At 39.2% G+C, this 19844-nt stretch overlaps 1 protein-coding gene across 1 annotated transcript in view; it reads left to right on the top strand.

Annotated features, from left to right (window-relative positions):
* Nucleotides 1-3103: 3103 nt before the first annotated feature.
* The window catches only part of LOC103709893 (vacuolar sorting protein 18), a 44307-nt gene continuing 27566 nt past the window's right edge, over nt 3104-19844 (top strand). The window contains exons 1-11 of the mRNA XM_008795418.3: nt 3104-3472; nt 3558-3785; nt 3882-4021; nt 4118-4213; nt 7224-7291; nt 13465-13566; nt 13778-13922; nt 16066-16206; nt 16288-16413; nt 16588-16644; nt 19404-19463. Coding sequence (XP_008793640.2) covers nt 3304-3472; nt 3558-3785; nt 3882-4021; nt 4118-4213; nt 7224-7291; nt 13465-13566; nt 13778-13922; nt 16066-16206; nt 16288-16413; nt 16588-16644; nt 19404-19463 — 1332 coding nt within the window. The 5' untranslated portion in view covers nt 3104-3303. The remainder of the gene's footprint in view (nt 3473-3557; nt 3786-3881; nt 4022-4117; nt 4214-7223; nt 7292-13464; nt 13567-13777; nt 13923-16065; nt 16207-16287; nt 16414-16587; nt 16645-19403; nt 19464-19844) is intronic.

The raw sequence follows: 19844 nt of genomic DNA, 5'->3' as shown, positions 1-19844 counted from the left end.
TCCAATTTCAGAAGCCAGACAGGAAAATATATTAGCATACTGTTGCATATGCTTCAGAAGTCAGAACATAATTGACTGTTAGCCATTATAATGTGATGCAAGTAGTTTCATTTTTCTGGAAAAATTGAAAATTGAAGTATTTATAATACGAACACCACGTCATCATGAATTCAGGTATGTTGGAATAGTGCGATCAGATCTAGAACATGGGAAATTTGCTTCAGTAGAAGACCTGCTTGATATTTGCATGATTGTTGGTCATTTAAGGTGGCTGTTGTGGGGACGGCCTTTGGCCGGAGCCTCACACAACAGCATAGCCCACATTAAGCTAGCAGAGAAAGAGGACTACGTTCCTCCCGAGATATTGTCCGCTTTGGGCGCTCCGGCCCGCGCGTCCAGCGCAGACGGGGAGAGACCACTGCCCTTTGGGCGCTCCGGCCCGCACGTCCAGCGCAAACGGGGGGAGACCACTGCCCTCACGGTTTTGCCCTTCAAAAGGCGCCTCGAGAGGAAAGGATTTCCATCCCCCATTTAAGGCACAGAACCTTTCCGCTACTAGCCGATGTGGGACTAAATTCAAGGCCCCCTCCCCCCCCGCAACATAGCCCCCCAGTGGGAAGGTTCTTGAGCCTCCGCAGTCCTGAGGGGTAGTCAACGGTGGGAGGAGGCGCCCCCTACCTGGCGCGCCATCTGTTGCGGGGACGGCCTTTGGCCGGAGCCTCACACAACAGCATAGCCCACATTAAGCTAGCAGAGAAAGAGGACTGCGTTCCTCCCGAGGTATTGTCCGCTTTGGGCGCTCCGGCCCGCGCGTCCAGCGCAGACGGGGGGAGACCACTGCCCTTTGGGCGCTCCGGCCCGCGCGTCCAGCGCGGACGGGGGAGACCACTGCCCTCACGGTTTTGCCCTTCAAAAGGCGCCTCGAGAGAAAAGGATTTCCATCCCCCATTTAAGGCACAGAACCTTTCCGCTACTAGCCGATGTGGGATTAAATTCAAGGCCCCCCCCCCCCCCCCCCCGCAACATAGACTATGTTGTGGAGGGGGAGGGGGCCCTGAATTTAGTCCCACATCGGCTAGTAGCGGAAAGGTTCTGTGCCTTAAATGGGGGGTGGAAATCCTTTCCTCTCGAGGGCCCTTTTGTGGGACAAAACCGTGAGGGCACCAGTCTCCCCCCGTTTGCGCTGGACGCGCGGGCCGGAGCGCCCAAAGCGGATAATACCTCGGGAGGAACGCAGTCCACTTTCTCTGCTAGCTTAATGTGGGCTAACTGTTGCGTGAGGCTCCGGCCAAAGCATCCGTCCCCGCAACAGATGGCGCTAGAAGGAGGGCCCGCCTCCTCTCTCCATTGACTACCCCTCAGGTTGCCTGGGGGGCTGGTAAAGCCGGGTTAAACTGGCACAGGACCTTCCCGCTGGGGGAGCTATGTTGTGGAGGGGGAGGGGGCCTTGAATTTAGTCCCACATCGGCTAGTAGCGGAAAGGTTCTGTGCCTTAAATGGGGGGTGGAAATCCTTTCCTCTCGAGGGCCCTTTTGTGAGACAAAACCGTGAGGGCACCAGTCTCCCCCCATCTGCGCTGGACGCGCGGGCCGGAGCGCCCAAAGCGGACAATACCTCGGGAGGAACGCAGTCCTCTTTCTCTGCTAGCTTAATGTGGGCTAACTGTTGTGTGAGGCTCCGGCCAAAGCGTCCATCCCCGCAACAGTGGCTAAAAGATGGGTATCAGTAATATTTTGGGATGCGCTATTGTGATGCGTGTTGATAATATCTTGAGAAGTTATCATGATGCATGTCTTGAAATTAAATTAAAAAAGATAAGGTGCTCGACTTTTCCTACATCCGCCCCATCCATCTTGCATCAATATTCTGTGGACACTCCATTCTTGGTATACAGTTTGCAACATTAGGTGCAATTAGAGTGGGTATAAAGTCTGCAACACTAGGCCTCAATTGTTGATCCTAAGGCCAACAGAAACATCATGTTTCATGCATGAATATGCTATTAATCTCCAGATAGACAGCGTAGAAATGTACTCTAAATGTCAGGTCTCTCAACCATGCATCTTGCTCTTACAATACCATCTTAGAATGTTCTTGTTCTTGTTATGGAGGAAAAGTAACCTAGTCATCTTCCGTCTCTTCTACTGTATCGGTATGGCCCAGTATAGCTTGGTGCAGGCCGGTGCCGACTCGTTCCGTCAGACAACAGGTACAGTATTGGAAACGGTTCCGCCGATGCTGCTCTAGAACCTAGCATTCGCTGGAGACTTTGCAGCTTCTTTTTTGTTTTAATGACTGCCATAGCTCCCTTCCTTGGCACTAAGGCTTTAGCAGCAATTGATGGTCGAGATTTGGGATTCAAACTCCTTACCTCCTCTTTTTGAATGCCTTCAAGCTTCCGAAAGATTTGTTGTGGCTCGACACTAATTTGAGAGGAGTTCCATCCGGTGCCTCCAATTGCCGAGGCCGATTGTTCTCATGGATTTCCAATGGCCCAAGGCTGAACTCCTCTCTGGTAGAACCTTGCACTTATTAGAGATTCATCAATCTTCTTCCGAGCTGATGATGACCCAATTTTCTTTGTTAAACTCTTTTTAAAATCCGCAACTTTTGATGAGCCAACAATGATTTTCATCGGTCCAAGCAGACATTGGAGAACCCATGCGGCCATATGTTTAGCCCCATATCGATTATTTGTTAAAGAAATTTTAGATACTTATATAGAATGAAGAACTCAAATAATATCTTCTTGCTAGCCATTTTGAGTAAAGTCTAAATATCTTTAATATAATTAAATAAATAGTTTAATGGGGATAATTACATATTTTTTTCTATTTTAATACAAAGTATTTTTTTCTGCTATTTTGTAATAGAGCAATATAATAAATTATAATAAATAAAAAAAAATTAATAATTAAAATTCGTTATCATATTAATTCAATATTTTAATTTTTTCAATCGATCCATTAGACACATTTTTTTAATATTTTTAACCCTCTCCAAGATCATGTGTATTACACTTGCATGAGCGATAGAGAGTAATTCAGAGAAACGAACGGTGACGATAAAAATCCGAACACCTCCGGAACTCCCCCTGAATCTGTTGGGTCGGAATTTTAAACATTTCGGCCTCGCCCAAATGTTTTGTTCCTCAGCGTCGGACTTACGGCTCCAAGATTGCTCAAGAACGCCCGCCGGTCCCCTTCCGTAACCGTCAACCTCCCTCGCCCGCCCTCCGTCCTCTCCAAACCCGCGCTTCTTCCCCTGGGGTTTCGCAGGCACCTCGCATCCGATCCCGTCGCCATGGACGCCGCCGCCGGCGGCCACCTCTTCGCCGTCGAACCGTTCCAGTGGGACGCCTCCAAGGGCCACGGCGTCATCACCTCCATGGCCGCAGGCAACGACGTCACCCTCCTCGGCACCAGCAAAGGCTGGATCATCCGCAACGACTTCGGCGTCGGAGACTCCGTTGGTTCGTCGAATCCCCCTTCCTTTCCCTCCTCGGACCCCCTCCTTAGGTGTCTCTCATCCTCCTCTTTCTCTCCATTTGATCGCAGATCTCGACTTCTCCGGCGGCCGGGCCGGCGACCACCCGGTGCACCGGGTCTTCGTGGACCCCGGCGGGAGCCACTGCCTCGCCGCCATTCTCCACCCTGGCGGCGCCGAGACGTACTACACGCACGCGAAGTGGGCGCGATCTAGGGTTTTGACCCGGATTGTTTTGAGCCGGCTGAAGGGCCTCGTTGTGAATGCCGTGGCCTGGAATCGGCAGCAGATCACTGAAGGTGACTCCTATGTCGGTTCCTTATGGGCTTTCAAGATCAAGAATCTCTTCTTTTTGGTCTGAATCAGGGTGTCTTGATTGATGATTATGAATTCAGCTTCAACGAAGGAAGTGATTCTGGGAACGGAGAACGGGCAGATTTACGAGATGGCAGTTGATGAGGCGGACAAGAAGGAGAAGTATGTGAAGTTGCTGTTTGAGCTGACCGAGCTCCCAGAGGCCATCATGGGCTTGCAGGTTCTTTAAAATTTTTATCGATTCTCATCTCATCGCCCACAAGTTCTGATGGGTTTAAGTCAGTCATGCCATGCTTACTCTGTTCTTCTTGTGCAGATGGAAACAGCTATAGTAGGTAATGCTACGAGGTATTATGTGATGGCTGTTACGCCGACTCGATTATACTCCTTCACTGGCATTGGTTCTTTGGAGGTAAGCAATGTATTTTTTTTTCTTTTGCAACTATTGTTTATGGTGTACATTTCTTGTGGCTAGATTTAAAATCTTATGAACATTAAATATTTTTTGCATAAATATTATGAATGTTAAATGTAGATCAATATGGAACCTTCATATCAAGGCAATCTTTGAGGCAGAGCTATATTTCATGCATTTAGTATGCTTAATTTTTCTTAGATATGCTTTGGCCATCTAGAGGTTTAATTGTAGCAAAACAGTATAAGAATGCACAAGATTCTTGGACATTTTGTTTTGATTTGAATCACAATTTTTCTAGAACAATTTAAAAGAATTCTGTGCCATTGTAGGTATTGTTAGTTTTGGCACCCAGAATAGTCAGTTTGGACTACATGTGAATGTCCCAAGGTTCTAAAAGGTGTGGACTAATGCAACCGAGCCGCTTGTGAAATAGGAGAATCTAATATATGAACAAACAGAAGGTTCCATATATGAGCTTGACTATTCTCATCTTTTCTCATAATTTCCTCTCTTTTAATTATTATCCGATATCAATCACAGTCATATAAGCAACTTCGGATTTGGAACCTGGGCTTCATATTTGCTAGCAGAGTTCTTGTTATTTGGCCATATTTTTCTTCCTCATATGTGCTTGCCTATTTATGGGTTTGCTTGCACAATTTGGATGATTTGAGTACTCAGCAGCTTCTATTATTTAGGTGGTCATTCGTTGCAGCTGGTTAGTCAAGGCAAGCCGAGCCACTGTAAGTAGGCAAAGGGAATGAGGGATTTGTTCTGAAGTGGTAAACAAAATGTTCTGAGAAAATTGATTATTGGTGGGAGCCCATAATTATTACTGAAGTAAGACATTAGTGGTAAGTTGGCAGCATTTTAGATAACCACAGCTTAAGAGGCATTTCATGGTTCTAGAAAGCTATCTTTTTTGTTCTGAAGTGGTGTGTAGAAATGTTTTCTTAAAGATACCAATGGTATTAGAAACTTGAAAGATCCATGGGCCTGCACATTTTATAGAAAGGAAACAGTCAAGTTGCACTGCCTTAATTTATCTAGAATGCTACAGTTCATGATTTACTTGCCACAATCACTTAATGAAACATTGACTCGAGATGGCTTAACTGGTACTAGAATCTTTTGTAACACAAATTGCAAAAAGTTCTGATGTACAAGTGATCTGAAATATCTGTTCTACAAGATTGGCAGATCTGTAGTATATGCAGATGTGCAGATGAAATGATGAATCAAGAAAGTGGGGGAGGAAACAAATCCTACTCCTAAGGCAATCATATATATGACTGGTGTGATTCCTTAAGCCCAAAGAGTGATAAGATGGAAAAAGGTGATAGAGAGGAAGAAAAATAATCAAGAAACTAGCGCATGATATATTCTGCTGCTCAATGGCCTTCTACAATTAACCACCTCTTAATCAAGACGCCTTAAAATTCTTTCCCAGGGAAAAACAGCTAATCGAAGTATATAAAAATAACATTTTTTTTATGGAAACTAGTGTGGAAAGCTACACTTTTAAATCAACTCTACCCTTTTTATAGGTAGTCCAGCTCAAGATTAAAAATCACAGTATGGGGGTGTACCTGTTTTCCTGAAGAATGGTACGCCCTGTGTATTGTCTTGTGTCTTGATGCTCGGGATATGGTGCATCCCAATTCACCTTTCAACTGGTTTTAAGGTGGATTGTAGGGGTGAAATGGTTATTTGGGCCCAATAAACCACATGTCTCGCTTATACAAAATTCGACGCTAATTTCAGGCATGTGAAGTGGAGAGGGAGTCCTCCCTCTCCGTTAGTTGCTGCCTCTGCTCCCTAGAAGTCATCTCTCTCTGCCTCTCTCTCTCTTTCTCTCAGTGTGGTCCTTGCCTTCACCAGCTTAGCCCAGAGGTGGGAGGGGGGTTTCCCAATATGGTGACCATGGTTACCTTCTTGTTCCACTGGTATTTAATTCCATCATCCAGCATATACTTAAAATATGCTCTATTGACTATTTACATACTTGAAATTTAAGGTTTTAAATCATCTAACCTTCTAGAAGAGTTAATAAAGATACCTAGGTGAGGAAATAGTAGTAGCTACCCTATAATAAAATATTTGCCTGCCTAGGACTAAATGTTAACAAAAAAATGAAGTTAAAACTTCATGACTTAAAATATCTAGTTATAAATCTGAAATTAATTTAAGTTGTATTGAACATTTGGATGCTTTTGTAGGATAGATCTTGTCCTGGAGATCGTCTGAAGGTCGTCCAATTACCTCATCCGCCATTGGCTCTCAAATACTTCTTGATGGAGACTATTATAACGTTAAACCTTTTCGATCCATTTTGATTTGCGATGCAGGTTCATGATAATGTAATTTCTTGATTCTAAACAAAACTTGTAAGCCAAACAAAGTCTAAATTTCAGATTGAAACATTCACATGGCTCACTGTACAAAGTTCCGATAAACCACTCTTGAGGAGGTAACCCAACCATCTGACCTTATGTTTAACTTCAGAAGGGTTCTGAAAGTTGTAATAACAATCATGCTAACTCTGTAACTTAGGTAGTTATGAAATTAATGATTTACCAAAATCTATTTTTTTATAGCTCTAGGGATATTCAGTTAGTTGCACCTACAACTACCCTACTCAAATTTCTCAAGTGTTTATGACTTTAAAGTTTGGAAATAAATGAAAGAGAAAAGTCAAGCAAATTTATCAGTTATCTCTTGTGATTAATAAGTAATTTTTTTAATTAAAAGATTACAAAGTAATACAAAAAACCCTCTTAATTAAAGTGTTATTCAGCATTAGGTTATTATTGATATTCAAATAATGTAAGAATTGTTCCTCAATTAACTCCTTATGCATGAATTAAATGCTTAGAATCCTGATAAGTAGATGCAAAAGTTTCTCCTGGTTTGGTGCTAATTTTACAAATTTAGCAAAAAGCTGCATTTGAAATCTGTTTCTACATGGTAAAAAAATATTCCTTATATTGGGAGCTTTATGCAGAGTGTTTTTGCCAGTTACTCGGATCGTGCAGTGCATTTTATGGAGCTTCCAGGAGAAATACCTAATAGGCAAGTGTCTCTTCATGCCCCTTGTTTGTTTCAACTTGTACTATATCTTGAGTTCTTCATCTATCCCCTCCATTTCTTTGCTATTATATTTTGGATTTTTCTTTTCCAACATGCTATAAGTATGCCTTGTATACATCATATGTCTAAAATAAATGTGTGCACACACATTTTGAAAAAATGAAACAAGCATTTGAGGAAAATTCTTTGTGAGAGACATGGTATTGTAATTCTAAAAGTGTTGAGGATAGAGTTTTTGCTTTTGATGTAAATATTCAGACTTTGTTGCATGCTCTCTGTCATAAAACTAGTTATTTTTATATACTCCATAGCAAGGTCCGCCGTACCGGTGGGCTGGAACCAGTACCGAACTAGCCAATAGCGAAATCTGCGGACTCGAAAAAAAAAACAACGCGCGTGGACGCGTTAAATGCTACAGAGTGGCATTAAATGCCCCACGCAGGCTGCCCCGCATGGGGAACTGCGCGCCATGGCCGGTTCCTTGCGCGAGGAATCGCATGCTGGCGCGCGATTCCTCGCTTGCGCCCACGCGGGAGTGCGATTCCCCGCTCACGCCCCATGCTGGCGTGCTCTCGCGTGGGCGCGGTTTTCAGTGCGGGGAACCGCGCGCGAGAATTGGACGTACATAGGAAATCGGCCCGATTTGCACCGATACACAACGAAATTTGGCCGTTTCCAGCCCCTATAGGGCACAAATCGTTTTTCACAGCCGAACCGTACCGGTTGGGGCTGGTACTAGTACAGTGTACGTTGAATCGGCCGGTTCGGGTTGGTTCAGCAGACCTTGCTCAATAGTAACATAAACACAACAATGGTTCTGTAAAGTTTATAACAAAATCAATAACAATATGAAGTTCACAATTGGTGAAAGAGAGCTGAATATGTTTGTCATTGACAATAACTGAGATATTATCCATGTTAAGCCACCAAAATCGTCACTCATTGAGTGCTGGTTCTATAAGTTCTCTTTAGCAAGACGAGCAGTCAACATGCTTGATTCACATGGGATGAAATGATATGATCCAGTCCAATTCAATTTTTTCTAATTTTCATATAAATTAATAAATGTATTATCGCCTTTTGTTTTGCTGTTTCTCTCTCTCTCTTCCCTTCCTAAAGAAAGAGAGCAAGAGAAATGTGAACAAAGAGGAGCCTACCTACCAAATATGGGGATATGTTTGAATTCAATAGATAAACCAAGGTGGACTTGCCTTAGAAGTTCACATTATAATATAGAGGTGGTATCCCATTTATTAGCTTTTCTCAATCAGCCATCTTTATTATTGTTTTCTTACTTTTCTTGTTATATGTTTTTAGTCAATTTTTAGACATCCAAGCATTGCCCCTGCCAAGATGTTTTAGCAATGGAGCAAAACGCTAAGCTGAGAAAGCTCTGAAGTGTTAGCGGGCTGTTATGACCCAATATCAATTAGATGTTGACACTATTTGTTGGATTCCTGGCCAGGGCAACTTTATGTAAGGGGGTCTAACTACAAAACCAATATGATCAATTGGGAGTCAAGAGATCAACCTAATGAAGGCACACTGGTAGCAAACTAGGTTAAAAAGAATTTACTATATGCACCTCAAGATCCTTGATACAATATAAGGATGACAACCTTTCTTCTCTTGAGCGATCTATCACCTTAAGATATGAATATCCACTCAACCATTTTTTTAAATAAAATATTTACATTTATTATAAGTGCAATTTCCTGTGTTCATAACTTAGAGAATGGGATCAAAATCATCACTCAATTCTTATAAACATTTAATACGGAGAAGATATTGGTGAAGCTATGCTTTTAACAATTGCATTCTTTTACAAGGGGAGGTTAAAGGATAGGCAGTTTCTGTTAAGATAGCTAATATATCCAGTTACATAGTTCAATTATCATATGTTGAATTGTGAATTGATAGGACAAAAACAATTGACAATCTATTTCTGTTCCATTAGCCAGTCTTCACTATTCATTTTTTCAAACTAATCTATCTAAATTTTCCTTCTTATATTTTTCTAAATTCGATTCATTTATCATAAAATATTCCCCCTCTAGATTATTTATGCATGATAGCTTTAATATAATCACTAATATATTCCGGCTTGGTGAAAACTACATTTCCTTGCCTTTCTTAGCCACGAGACCTATCCAACGTCTTATCTTAGGAAGTTAGGTTGCAACCTACTTAGCCTCTTTGTTCTTACAGTCGTCCAACAAAGTTGGCTCAACTGGCTGCATTTTTGAGGTAAAGCCACAGTTCACAGGAATGGGCACAGAAAGGGATGTTACTCAGCATATATTGCTATTTTCTTTTTCCCCCCCTCCCTATCATGAATCAGAATAGTTGGCTATTTCAGGAACATGAAATTCATTGCTGTAGGAAATCATATTATTGTATCCTACTTTCTATGAACACAATCCTATCAGCCACCTAGCTGTTAATGAATCACTGAAAAATACTATTAGCTCCTGTAGCTTATCAGTGTACGGCTGTGTGCCCAAGGAGAAAGAGTTTCAGTTTGCTAGTGTGGGCATTAGAACAGAGAGATATGCGGCTCTCAGAATGATAATGGGTTAATTTTGGAATCTAGAGAGGTTTTCTAAAGTAGGAAGTTAATTTAGAGGTTATCAACTTTTCTAGCAGACTTTTGAATCTATGAAAGTGAATAACATAGACAAAGAAGAAATGTTGCTGTGAAATCTCTTCATTGTTCCTCGAAGATTATTGGAAATAGCTAATCATCTCTTAATTTGGAATCTACAAGATGTTCTAGTCTTCTAGATATATGCTTTTTTATGGCTAGTTATCAATATATAGTTTCTTGCTTGTGGTGTCCTAAATAGGGATATAGGGCTTAGGGTTTTTAGGATTTAGGGTTTAGGATTTTTAGGGTTTAATGTTTTAGGGTTTTAGGGTTTAGGCTTTAGGATTTAGGGTTTATAGGGTTTTAGGGGGTATCTAGGGTGTTTAGGGCTTTTAGGATTTAGGGTATACGGTATACGGTATAGGGTTTATGGTATTACGGTATACGGTATACGGTATATGGTTACTCCCACTTGCTCACATTCATTAAACTTTGGCATAGTAGTGCCTTTGAACATATATAAGTTGGAGCTTGAACCGTGGTTGCATATTTGGTTGATTGGTATGGGCCAGAAGTAGTCTTAAGCTTGTCTATCACTAGAGGCTTGGCCATAGCTCAGTCTAGTTCAAAATGGTTTAAAACTTTACAATCTTACCATTGCCCATTTGATTATTGGATTGTTTTTTTTTTTAAATGACAATATGGGTACAACATGTTGGGAAGAAGAATGACCAATATTTCTCATTTTTCATGCTATAATCCTATGGTTATTATGTAGATACAAAAGAACTTGCACAATAGAATGCATACCTATATATATTTGAGTTTAATTTAGCCTCGAGCTCATGGATTGTTGGTTTGAGCTTGGCCTACATTTAGGTCGGGTCAGATTTTCAAGCCCAAGATCTCCCAAGCTCAATGACAATTTGGTCTAGCACAAGTAAAATGCATGTTGGGGGAGGGGGGACAAGCATGCTATAGGCAGCTTAATGTGCATTACATGATGCACCTTCAAATTTTTGCCTTCATGTGATTACTCTTGTGGAAGCGGCCTGTGATAACCTAAAGAGAGTAGCTTGTTTAATAACTGGTAGGTGTGTTTTTTTTTGGGTTAGATGGAGACGAATGTTTTTCTGCATGCTGTACATTAAAATAACACTTGGGATGGGACTCATTTTCAAGTTCACTTACAAATTTTTTAAAATTTGTTACTTAGGAGATAGGACTTAGGGGACAACTTCTATTTGTTTTTGAGAGGAACTACTTCTATTTGTTGCCAATGCTGTTATTGTCCTTTGTAGAAGAAAGTAGATAGAAGAGTTTGGTGCATGGTTTAACTATGGTTGGAACTTTTTAGCTCTTTTATGTGTGAGTTTGAAATAGGATACTGCAACACCCTATTTCTGATGTGCTTCTTTTTGTCTTTCTCTATATACATATATATAACTAAATTGGTTTTTGCAATCTTTAAAACTGAAGGGTTTAGCAGAAACTAATCAGAATGGTCTACCTTAATGGAGGAATGATTTTGGACAAATTTTGCAAAATTTGTAAGAGCTTGAAAATGAGTTGCTTCTCAAGTGTTATTTCAACGTACAACATGGCAGGAGAACACACATCTCCATCTAACCCAAAAAAAAATGTCTACCAGTTATTAACCAGGCTCCTCTATTTAGTTTATCACACTCCGCCTCCACAAGAGCAGTCAAATGAAGGCAAAAATTTGAAGATGCATCATGTAATGCACATTGAGCTACCTACAGCCTGTTTGTCCCCCTTCCTCCAATATGCATTTTACTTGTGTTGGGCCAAATTGTCATTGATCTTGGATGAGCTTGTGCTTGAAAATCTCACTCGACCTACATGTAGGCCAAGTTCAAACCAACAATCCATGAGCTCGAGGCTAAACTAAACTCAAATATATATAGATATGCATTCTATTGTGCAAGTTCTTTTGTATCTACGTAATAACCATAGGTTATAGGATAAAAAAGAGAAATATTGGTCATTTTTCTTTCCAACATGAAGTACTCATGCTGTCATTTAAAAAAATAACAATCTAGTAATCAAATGGGAAATGGTAAGATTGGAAAGTTTTAAACCGTGTTGAACTAGGCTGAGCTATGGCCAAACCATCTACTGATAGCCAAGCTGAAGCCCACCTTTGGCCCATATCAACTGGTTAAGACATACAACCACTGTCTAGGCTCCAACTTATATATGTTCAAAGGCACTACGATGCCCAATTTTATGAATGTGAGTAGGTGGGAGTGACCGTATACCATATAACCCTATACCGTATACCGTATTTCATATTATCGTGTACTGTGTATCCTATACCGTATACTGCATACCATATACCGTGTACCGTATACCCTTTAGCTATGGTATACCTTATACCATATACCATATACCGTAGCTATATGGTATGAGGTATGCAGTATGTGGTATAGGGTTTACGGTATAGGATTTACGATATACAGTAAAGGGTATACAATGCAAAGTATTGGGTATACGGTACATGGTACATGGTACACAGTATACGGTATACGATATACGGTTACTCCCACTTACATTCATCAAACTTGGCATGGTAGTGCCTTTGAACATATAAGTTTGAGCCTGGACCGTGCTTGCAGGCTATAGGCACCTCAATGTGCATTACATGATGCACCTTCAAATATTTGTTTTTGTTTGATTGCTCTTGTGGAAGCGGCCTGTGATAACCTAAAGAGAGTAGCCTGTTTAATAACTGGTAGGTGTATTTTTTTTGGAGGTTAGATGGAGAAGAGTGTTCTCCTGCCATGCTGTACATTGAAATAATAGTTGAGATGTGACTCATTTTCAAGTTCCCTTACAAATTTTTTGAAATTTGTTACTCGAGAGATAGGACTTAGGGGACAAACTTCTATTTGTTTTTTAGAGGAACTATTTCTATTTGTTGCCAACGCTGTTATTGTCCTTTGTAGAAGAAAGTAGATAGAAGGGTTTGGTGCATGGCTTAACTCTAGTTGGAACTTTATAGCTCTTTTATGTGTGAGTATGAAATAGGATACTGCAACACCCTATTTCTGATGTGTTTTTTTTTTCTTTATATACATATATAACCAAATTGGTTTCTGCAGTCTTTAAAACTGAAGCGTTTAGCAGGAACTGATCAGAATGGTCTACCTTAATGGAGGAATGATTTTCGTTGATACTTCCTAGCCTCAGCCAAAACCTTTTGAAAATTTTCAGACTGTAGGCTATTTAATTGGGATTTGAAATTAAAATATTAAACCTTCATTAGTCACATGCTTTTGGTGGGTCTTTTGTAGAAAGGAAAAGAGTATGTGTTTTGAAACCATAGCTGTGATATTATCAGGATGTCAAATCTATCCTTTCCTCTTTGGATAAACCTTGACTTTGGTGGGGATAATTTTATATGTTTCTACACATTGTTTTTGCTATTCCTGTTCTCACCTTAATATATTATTAAAGAAACCTGAATCAAATTTTCTTTTCCGCATAAGTGAAGTTGTTATCAACTAACTGGAGAAGACATTGTTTTTTCTTTGCTGATTTGCAGTGAACTACATTTCTTTATCAAGCAAAGAAGGGCCAAACACTTTGCTTGGCTTTCTGGGGCCGGAATTTATCACGGTGACTTAAATTTTGGAGCACAACACAGGTGAATCATTCTTTGTGTTTTTTGTTCTTTATATATTGAAATTAGTTATTTGTATTAATATTTTCAATGGCATGTATTCTGCATTTGGCATGAAAAGGCCAATTTTGTGCATCATACATTGTATACCATTTTCCTTTGGATTCACATTGTTTTAATATTTGCTGACAGTCCAAGATGTTGACATAATCTTACTGGATCTTTTGTTGAGTAGTTCAACCAGTGGAGATGAAAACTTTGTGGAAAACAAGGGCCTCTTAGACTATTCAAAGTTGGGTGAAAGTGGTGATGCTATTAAGCCAAAATCTTTTGCGGTTTCTGAATTCCATTTTTTGCTTCTAATCGGTAATGAGGTTAAGGTATGGAACTATGGATCCTTGTATCATTCAATAGGATTCACATGCTAATTGCCATTTTTGTGATACAAGGCATTTGCTGATAACTTTTTATTCATTAACTGATTAATAGTCTCCATGACCTGTTTCATATTCCTGTCAGAAGCCACTTTTTCTTTAGTAGCTTAACAGAAATTTTTTTATCTACTCTCTGAAGAAAGTTGATATGTATATTGGCTCCTATCCAGTACCTCAGCTCAGCAGGAAAATTGTATGACATATGAGGTGGGCAAGTACTTTCAAGGAGCTTATTAAGGAAGACACTTGATTTGCTTATCGGTCAGAAACGTGGTTAGCCTTCCTAAGATTATCTTAAATGCACGAAGTTGGAAATGCTAATAATTGGTTCACAGTCTTGATATTCTATGGTACCTTCCAAACTGCTTCTGGCATTTTACTAATTTGAGAGTTTGATTCATTGTCAAGATTCTTGGCTTCATAGGTGGAATACTTGGCAATCTGTCCTCATGCAGAAGAGATTGAGCGTCTTTGTCTTGGTGATTGATCTTGATTCTTCCTTCATTTGAGTTTACCATCAGAAACCTTTAACATAGTCTTGTCAAATCAGAGTTTGAAGTAGCTGCATTTTCTTTAAGCGATCTCACACCTTATGTAGTATATTTCTCCCAAGTCAATCCACTATTTTCCTTTTACCTCTACAATAAATGTCCTACCTTTTTTTTATTGCGTTCAACAAACATATTCTATCAGATTAGTTTCCATCCTCATCTTTTATAATTTTGTGTAGATAATTCTATCGTCTCCAAGTTATGGATTTTTAGTCCTCTTGAAATCCTATTCCAAAAAACTCTATTTAAGCACTATAAGAGGAAATGCATAATGTGGATGTTTGATGGTTTGCATCTTGAATTCTCTGTATTATAACTCAATGTCCTTTTATGTAGTAGTTCTATAATAGGTAATTTTTGGATACGGATGTCTATATGTATCTGATACATATTGAATACTGCCATGGCATCTATTTTCCAGGATCTGCTCTTCCTAGTTCTAAAGTTTATAACCTTCATAAGTTGTAATATCCTTAGGCTTACCACCTTTCTGTTTGGTTTCATGTATATGAGCAATTTTGATTCTTGTACGCACCTTATCCACCTGTTCCTTGCTATTTCCAGTCAAAGTTATTATATTCCAAGTAGCATATCTAATTCTCCTTTTTAATGATTAATTTCTTTGCATGTTTTTCCTCTGTTTGATGTGATTTATCTTTTGTCTCCTTACAACTCCAGTTAGACCTCGTTGTGCCACATTACTTCTAGAAAACACCTCGAACCGAAGCAACTCTTGCTTATGTGTCACTGTAATCAGGTTACATTGTGGCATTTGCTTATGAGCGATGACCTAGCTAATCCTTGCTTATTTGTCACTACAACTGGGTTACATTGCGGCACACCGCTTGCAGGCAATGACCTAGCCATCCCTTTCCCACTCTTACCACAATCAGATTAAGTTGTGGCATGTTGCATAAAACCGGGGGACGCAATAACATTCATGCATATCAAATTTGGATCCATTTTTCATAGTTTGACAAGTTTCTCTATTTGGCTATCAACCTAACATTGACCATCCATCTTTTTCTCTGGGCTTGGAATCGACCATGGCAGTGTTATCGTAATTATCAATTAGTCTCATTAAATAACAATTTCTCAGCTTGCTTCCAAATGATTGGTTCTTGCTTAATATTATGAAAATTAATTTAATCCGAGGCAAGGATTAAGGACCTAGTCTATCTTGGTCTGTCATGGCAAAACTGTACTGGGTTGGAGAAAGACCAGTCCTGACTCTGCTATCAGTTCTCTAAGAACATTAGAATAAATTGGTGAGCTTCAAGTAAAATTGTTTTGGAACAATATTATAGGAAAATTTAAGGTAATTTGTGTAAGAAATTGCCCACTTGTTGTGATGCCAAACTATATGGTGACCTATGTCTACATAAGTTCCCCTTATGTGCAGATACTCCTTGAATGTAAGCCTCTTTACGCACAGTGAACTTCATCTGCGGTTTTACCTCAAATGCATTTACATTATTTTTCATTCAAAGAACGAGTTTAGAAAACCTCAGAAAAGCTTTGTAGCTCCTATTTTACAGGTAGTCAACAGAATCAGTCAACAAATTGTGGAGGAACTTGAGTTTGATCATGCACCAGAATCTTCAAAAGCAATCATTGGTTTGTGCAGTGATGCCACTGCTGGATTGTTTTATGCATATGACGAAAATTCGATATTCCAGGTAAGTTTCCATCTTGATTCTTTCTTTGGGTCTTGTGTTCTCCCTAAAATAACCATGTTGCTGGTATCAACCATATCTCAGGTGTCAGTGAATGATGAGGGCCGGGACATGTGGCAAGTGTACCTAGACATGAAAGAATATGCAGCTGCTTTAGCTCATTGTGATGAGGATAAGCCATTCCAGAAAGACAAAGTATATTTAGTACAGGTAACTAATAGTTTTGCAACTGTTTCATTTTTTTTTAGTTTTTTTTTACACTGACCTCAACTCTTTATCTTTTTCCAATAATCAGCCTATTTCACATTTCCAAATTTACTTTGCTCTTTTTTATGGATTTATAATGTGTTTCAGTAGCAAGTAACTAGATGAGTCTCAATGCAGGCTGAAGCTGCTTTTTCTGCAAAAGATTTTGAGAGAGCAGCATCCTTGTATGCAAAGGTGAGATCTCTGATTCATGCAATGGACGAGTCAGTCCTCATTTTCTAATATCATTTTTTCATATTTTTGTGATATATTAATCAGTGACTTGATTTGCCTCCTAATTATTTGTATTCAATCTGAGTGATTTTTGGATTTAAGTGTTTCAATTTTTCTTTTCTGTACCTTTTCTACATAATCAAAGGGTGGTGGATGATGATATTTCTAGTACAGATCAAGCATGCTGGTGCTGATCACTACTATCTATTCTGTTGCATGGTTGCTGCATGCCACAGAGTTGATAAAAGAATATAAAAGCCATGAGTTTATCATTCCGCGCTTTTGAGATTTGATAAAGTCATCTAAAGCATTGTTCATCAGCTTTACTGTATGGATCTGATGTCTAAGAATTAAATGGTATTAAATAATCAAGGAGATTCTTTAGATAGAATCAGATGGTAGCGCTTGGTTGATGTATGGAACAAATATTAAGGCTATGGAAGTTGTTATTTCAACAAATGTGTTTGACTCCAACTTAGCTAGGCATTTATATAATTAGTTTCATCTACTTCCTGTCTTAAAATGCTTGTGCTCTTGGTTCTAACTTAGGGTAAAACTTCTTACCTTTAACTGCTGTTATCTAGGAAGTCCTTTTCTGCTTTTGTTTCCCTTTTTTTAATGGCTTATATACACATTAGGGTCCTTTCAACCATTTAAAGCTTAACATGATTCTTTTGCCTTTTCCCTTTTGTTTTCTTTGTCAAGCTGGGGGATCCCATATTTCATCATAATGTAAAACATCTTTAGAGTATCAGAACTCCGGTGTCCTTTCCCCTTGTAATATCCGGCAAACAACTGCCTCCGACCGAGAAAGAGATCTCGCTGACAATGGTTCAGAAGCAAGAAAAGCAATAGTCACCCTCCCTACCTTGACTCTTGCAGCCCAAGGGGCTTCGTTAGATCATCAACTTATCTAGCCCAGGTCGAGGTACCCTCCACTTTATTTGGCTCTATGGATAGTCCTACTCTACATTCCGTCAATACGATTTTATGCTACATGTTCTAGTTGCCTTTGCCTGCTACCTATTCAGTGGAATAACTGTCTTGTGTTACCTATCCGGGCACGGCTTATGGTGGCCATGCTTTTATTGATTAGCTCAGTGTAGTTGGGACATTCCACTGGGAGGGAGAGGCAAGGGTGACATTAGAAGTAGGATCGTCAAGCGGTTAGCAGCATCGCATTGAGCATTGACTCATCGGATTAAACACCTTTCGTACGAAATAAAGATCCCTTCCACTCACCATTTTTGTCGAAGGATGGGACAAAGCATCAGATCTCGTATCTTTTTCCCCTGAGATGGAATTAGCCAATGAGCAACCAACCTGCATTATCTAAGGGGCGAGTGGATAATCAATCACCTCCATAACACCCAAACATGCCGTGCCCCCCTCACCTCCCCAAGGTATGGCGAGCGATAAAGTCCATCATTGATGGTTGGATGGGGCTCAATTGGCCGATCTTCGTTCAAATCCAAGGGTCCACTGCATCAATTGTAATTTTTACTTACAGTGACTTTGTTCAGAGTCTTCAGACTTTTGAGATCAATGTCTAAACTTTTGGCAACTTATCTGAGGTCTATTTGCACCTATTGAATTATCATGTCTTGCATATATGCCATGTCCTAGGTGCTCTCAATCCAACACAAAATCCAGGAGAGAGAATTATATTGCAACTCTGTTAACTTTTAATAACCATGGTTTAGCAATTTTCAGTTTTGGTTTAGGACAACCAGTAGATATTATAATTTTATTTGATGCTAGCTTACTTCTTTTGGATATCTACATATTTAATGTACAACTAAAAAATTTAACCATTATCTTGGATTAAAAAACATGCAACCGTTGTTTTAAGAATACTTGCAATATTTCATATACAGAGTATTGCTTTCTGTGAATTATATTTTTGCTGATTTAAGAATAAAACCTTCCACTTTTTTTTTTTTTAAAAAAAATCAGATGGATTTCTCTCCATTTCATTCCAAAAAAAAAAGCTATGGTGAATATGTAACACTGTTATTTGAAGTTATCAGGCTTTGAGAAAGTTGTTTTAATGAGAGGACTATGGTCTTGGAGATTGACTATCACTCCATCCGCCACTTTGAATTCTCAATTCATTCTTTTCTTTGTATTCCAGTTTGCAAAATTATTATATCCCCTTGCTGTTGCCGATTGATCACATATATGCAAGTTTTTTTTGGTGACTTTGTGATTAAATTGACGAAATTTGTTGAGGGGTTATGGGGATGGCCCCATTGCGAGAGGGTTAAGGATATGTTAGATTACATATTATTGACTTCTTTTGCATATTTTAGTTTTTGTCTGTAGCTTTGTTTGATGATATAAAGATTCATATAAAACTGAATTCTTTTACATTATTGAGTTCTAGATCTTGGTCTTTGCCTCTGATCATTGTGACCTTATCAACTGGCTGTTATGTTATGAACTTATGATTGTACAACTTCTCTTTTATATATTTCTTCATTATACTTTTTTTTTGCTTCTCACTTAGGGCTTCAAGGATTCTATTGAGGGTCTGTAGTAATTTTCATCACCTTTAACCAAAAATCAGACAAAAGAATAAATCATCACGAGAGATATGTGAGGAGTTAAAATAGGATTCTTGTACGAGGAGTCAATTCTGTGGGACGGGGGTTGAATGACTTATCTCAGTTTTTCAGTATAAAAATATGATGACTTACAGGTCATTTTCTTTTTCACAGATAAACTATATGGTGTCATTTGAGGAGATCAGCTTAAAGTTTATTGCTATAGGTGAGCAGGTAATATATATATACATTTGTCTCAGAGATATTTACAAATATTTGCAAATGCAGCAATAAAATATTTGCATTTACAATATCAAGAAATGACTAGAGAATTTATAGGATTCAGATGTACAATTCTGGTTCCTAGATTTTTTTTTCTTTTAATTTGTCATGCAGGTTTGTCGAATAGTTTGATATGATATTTCGTGCATTTTTTGATGGGCATAACTTCATCTATTTTTCCTCAATATGATCTTAGGACCTATAAGCTCTCATGCTAAGGTTCCTATCAACTAAGGAAGCATGTACATGCATATTCAACACCTCTCCCCAAATTCTGGGCTGTATATGGAATACTTATTTGTTGAAAAGATTGGAGACTGAAAATCTGGTTTA

The sequence above is a fragment of the Phoenix dactylifera genome, chromosome 12 (genome assembly GCF_009389715.1).
Source record: "Phoenix dactylifera cultivar Barhee BC4 chromosome 12, palm_55x_up_171113_PBpolish2nd_filt_p, whole genome shotgun sequence".
In the NCBI taxonomy this organism is placed as follows: Eukaryota; Viridiplantae; Streptophyta; class Magnoliopsida; order Arecales; family Arecaceae; genus Phoenix; species Phoenix dactylifera.
This window is presented reverse-complemented; position numbering and strand designations above follow the sequence as displayed.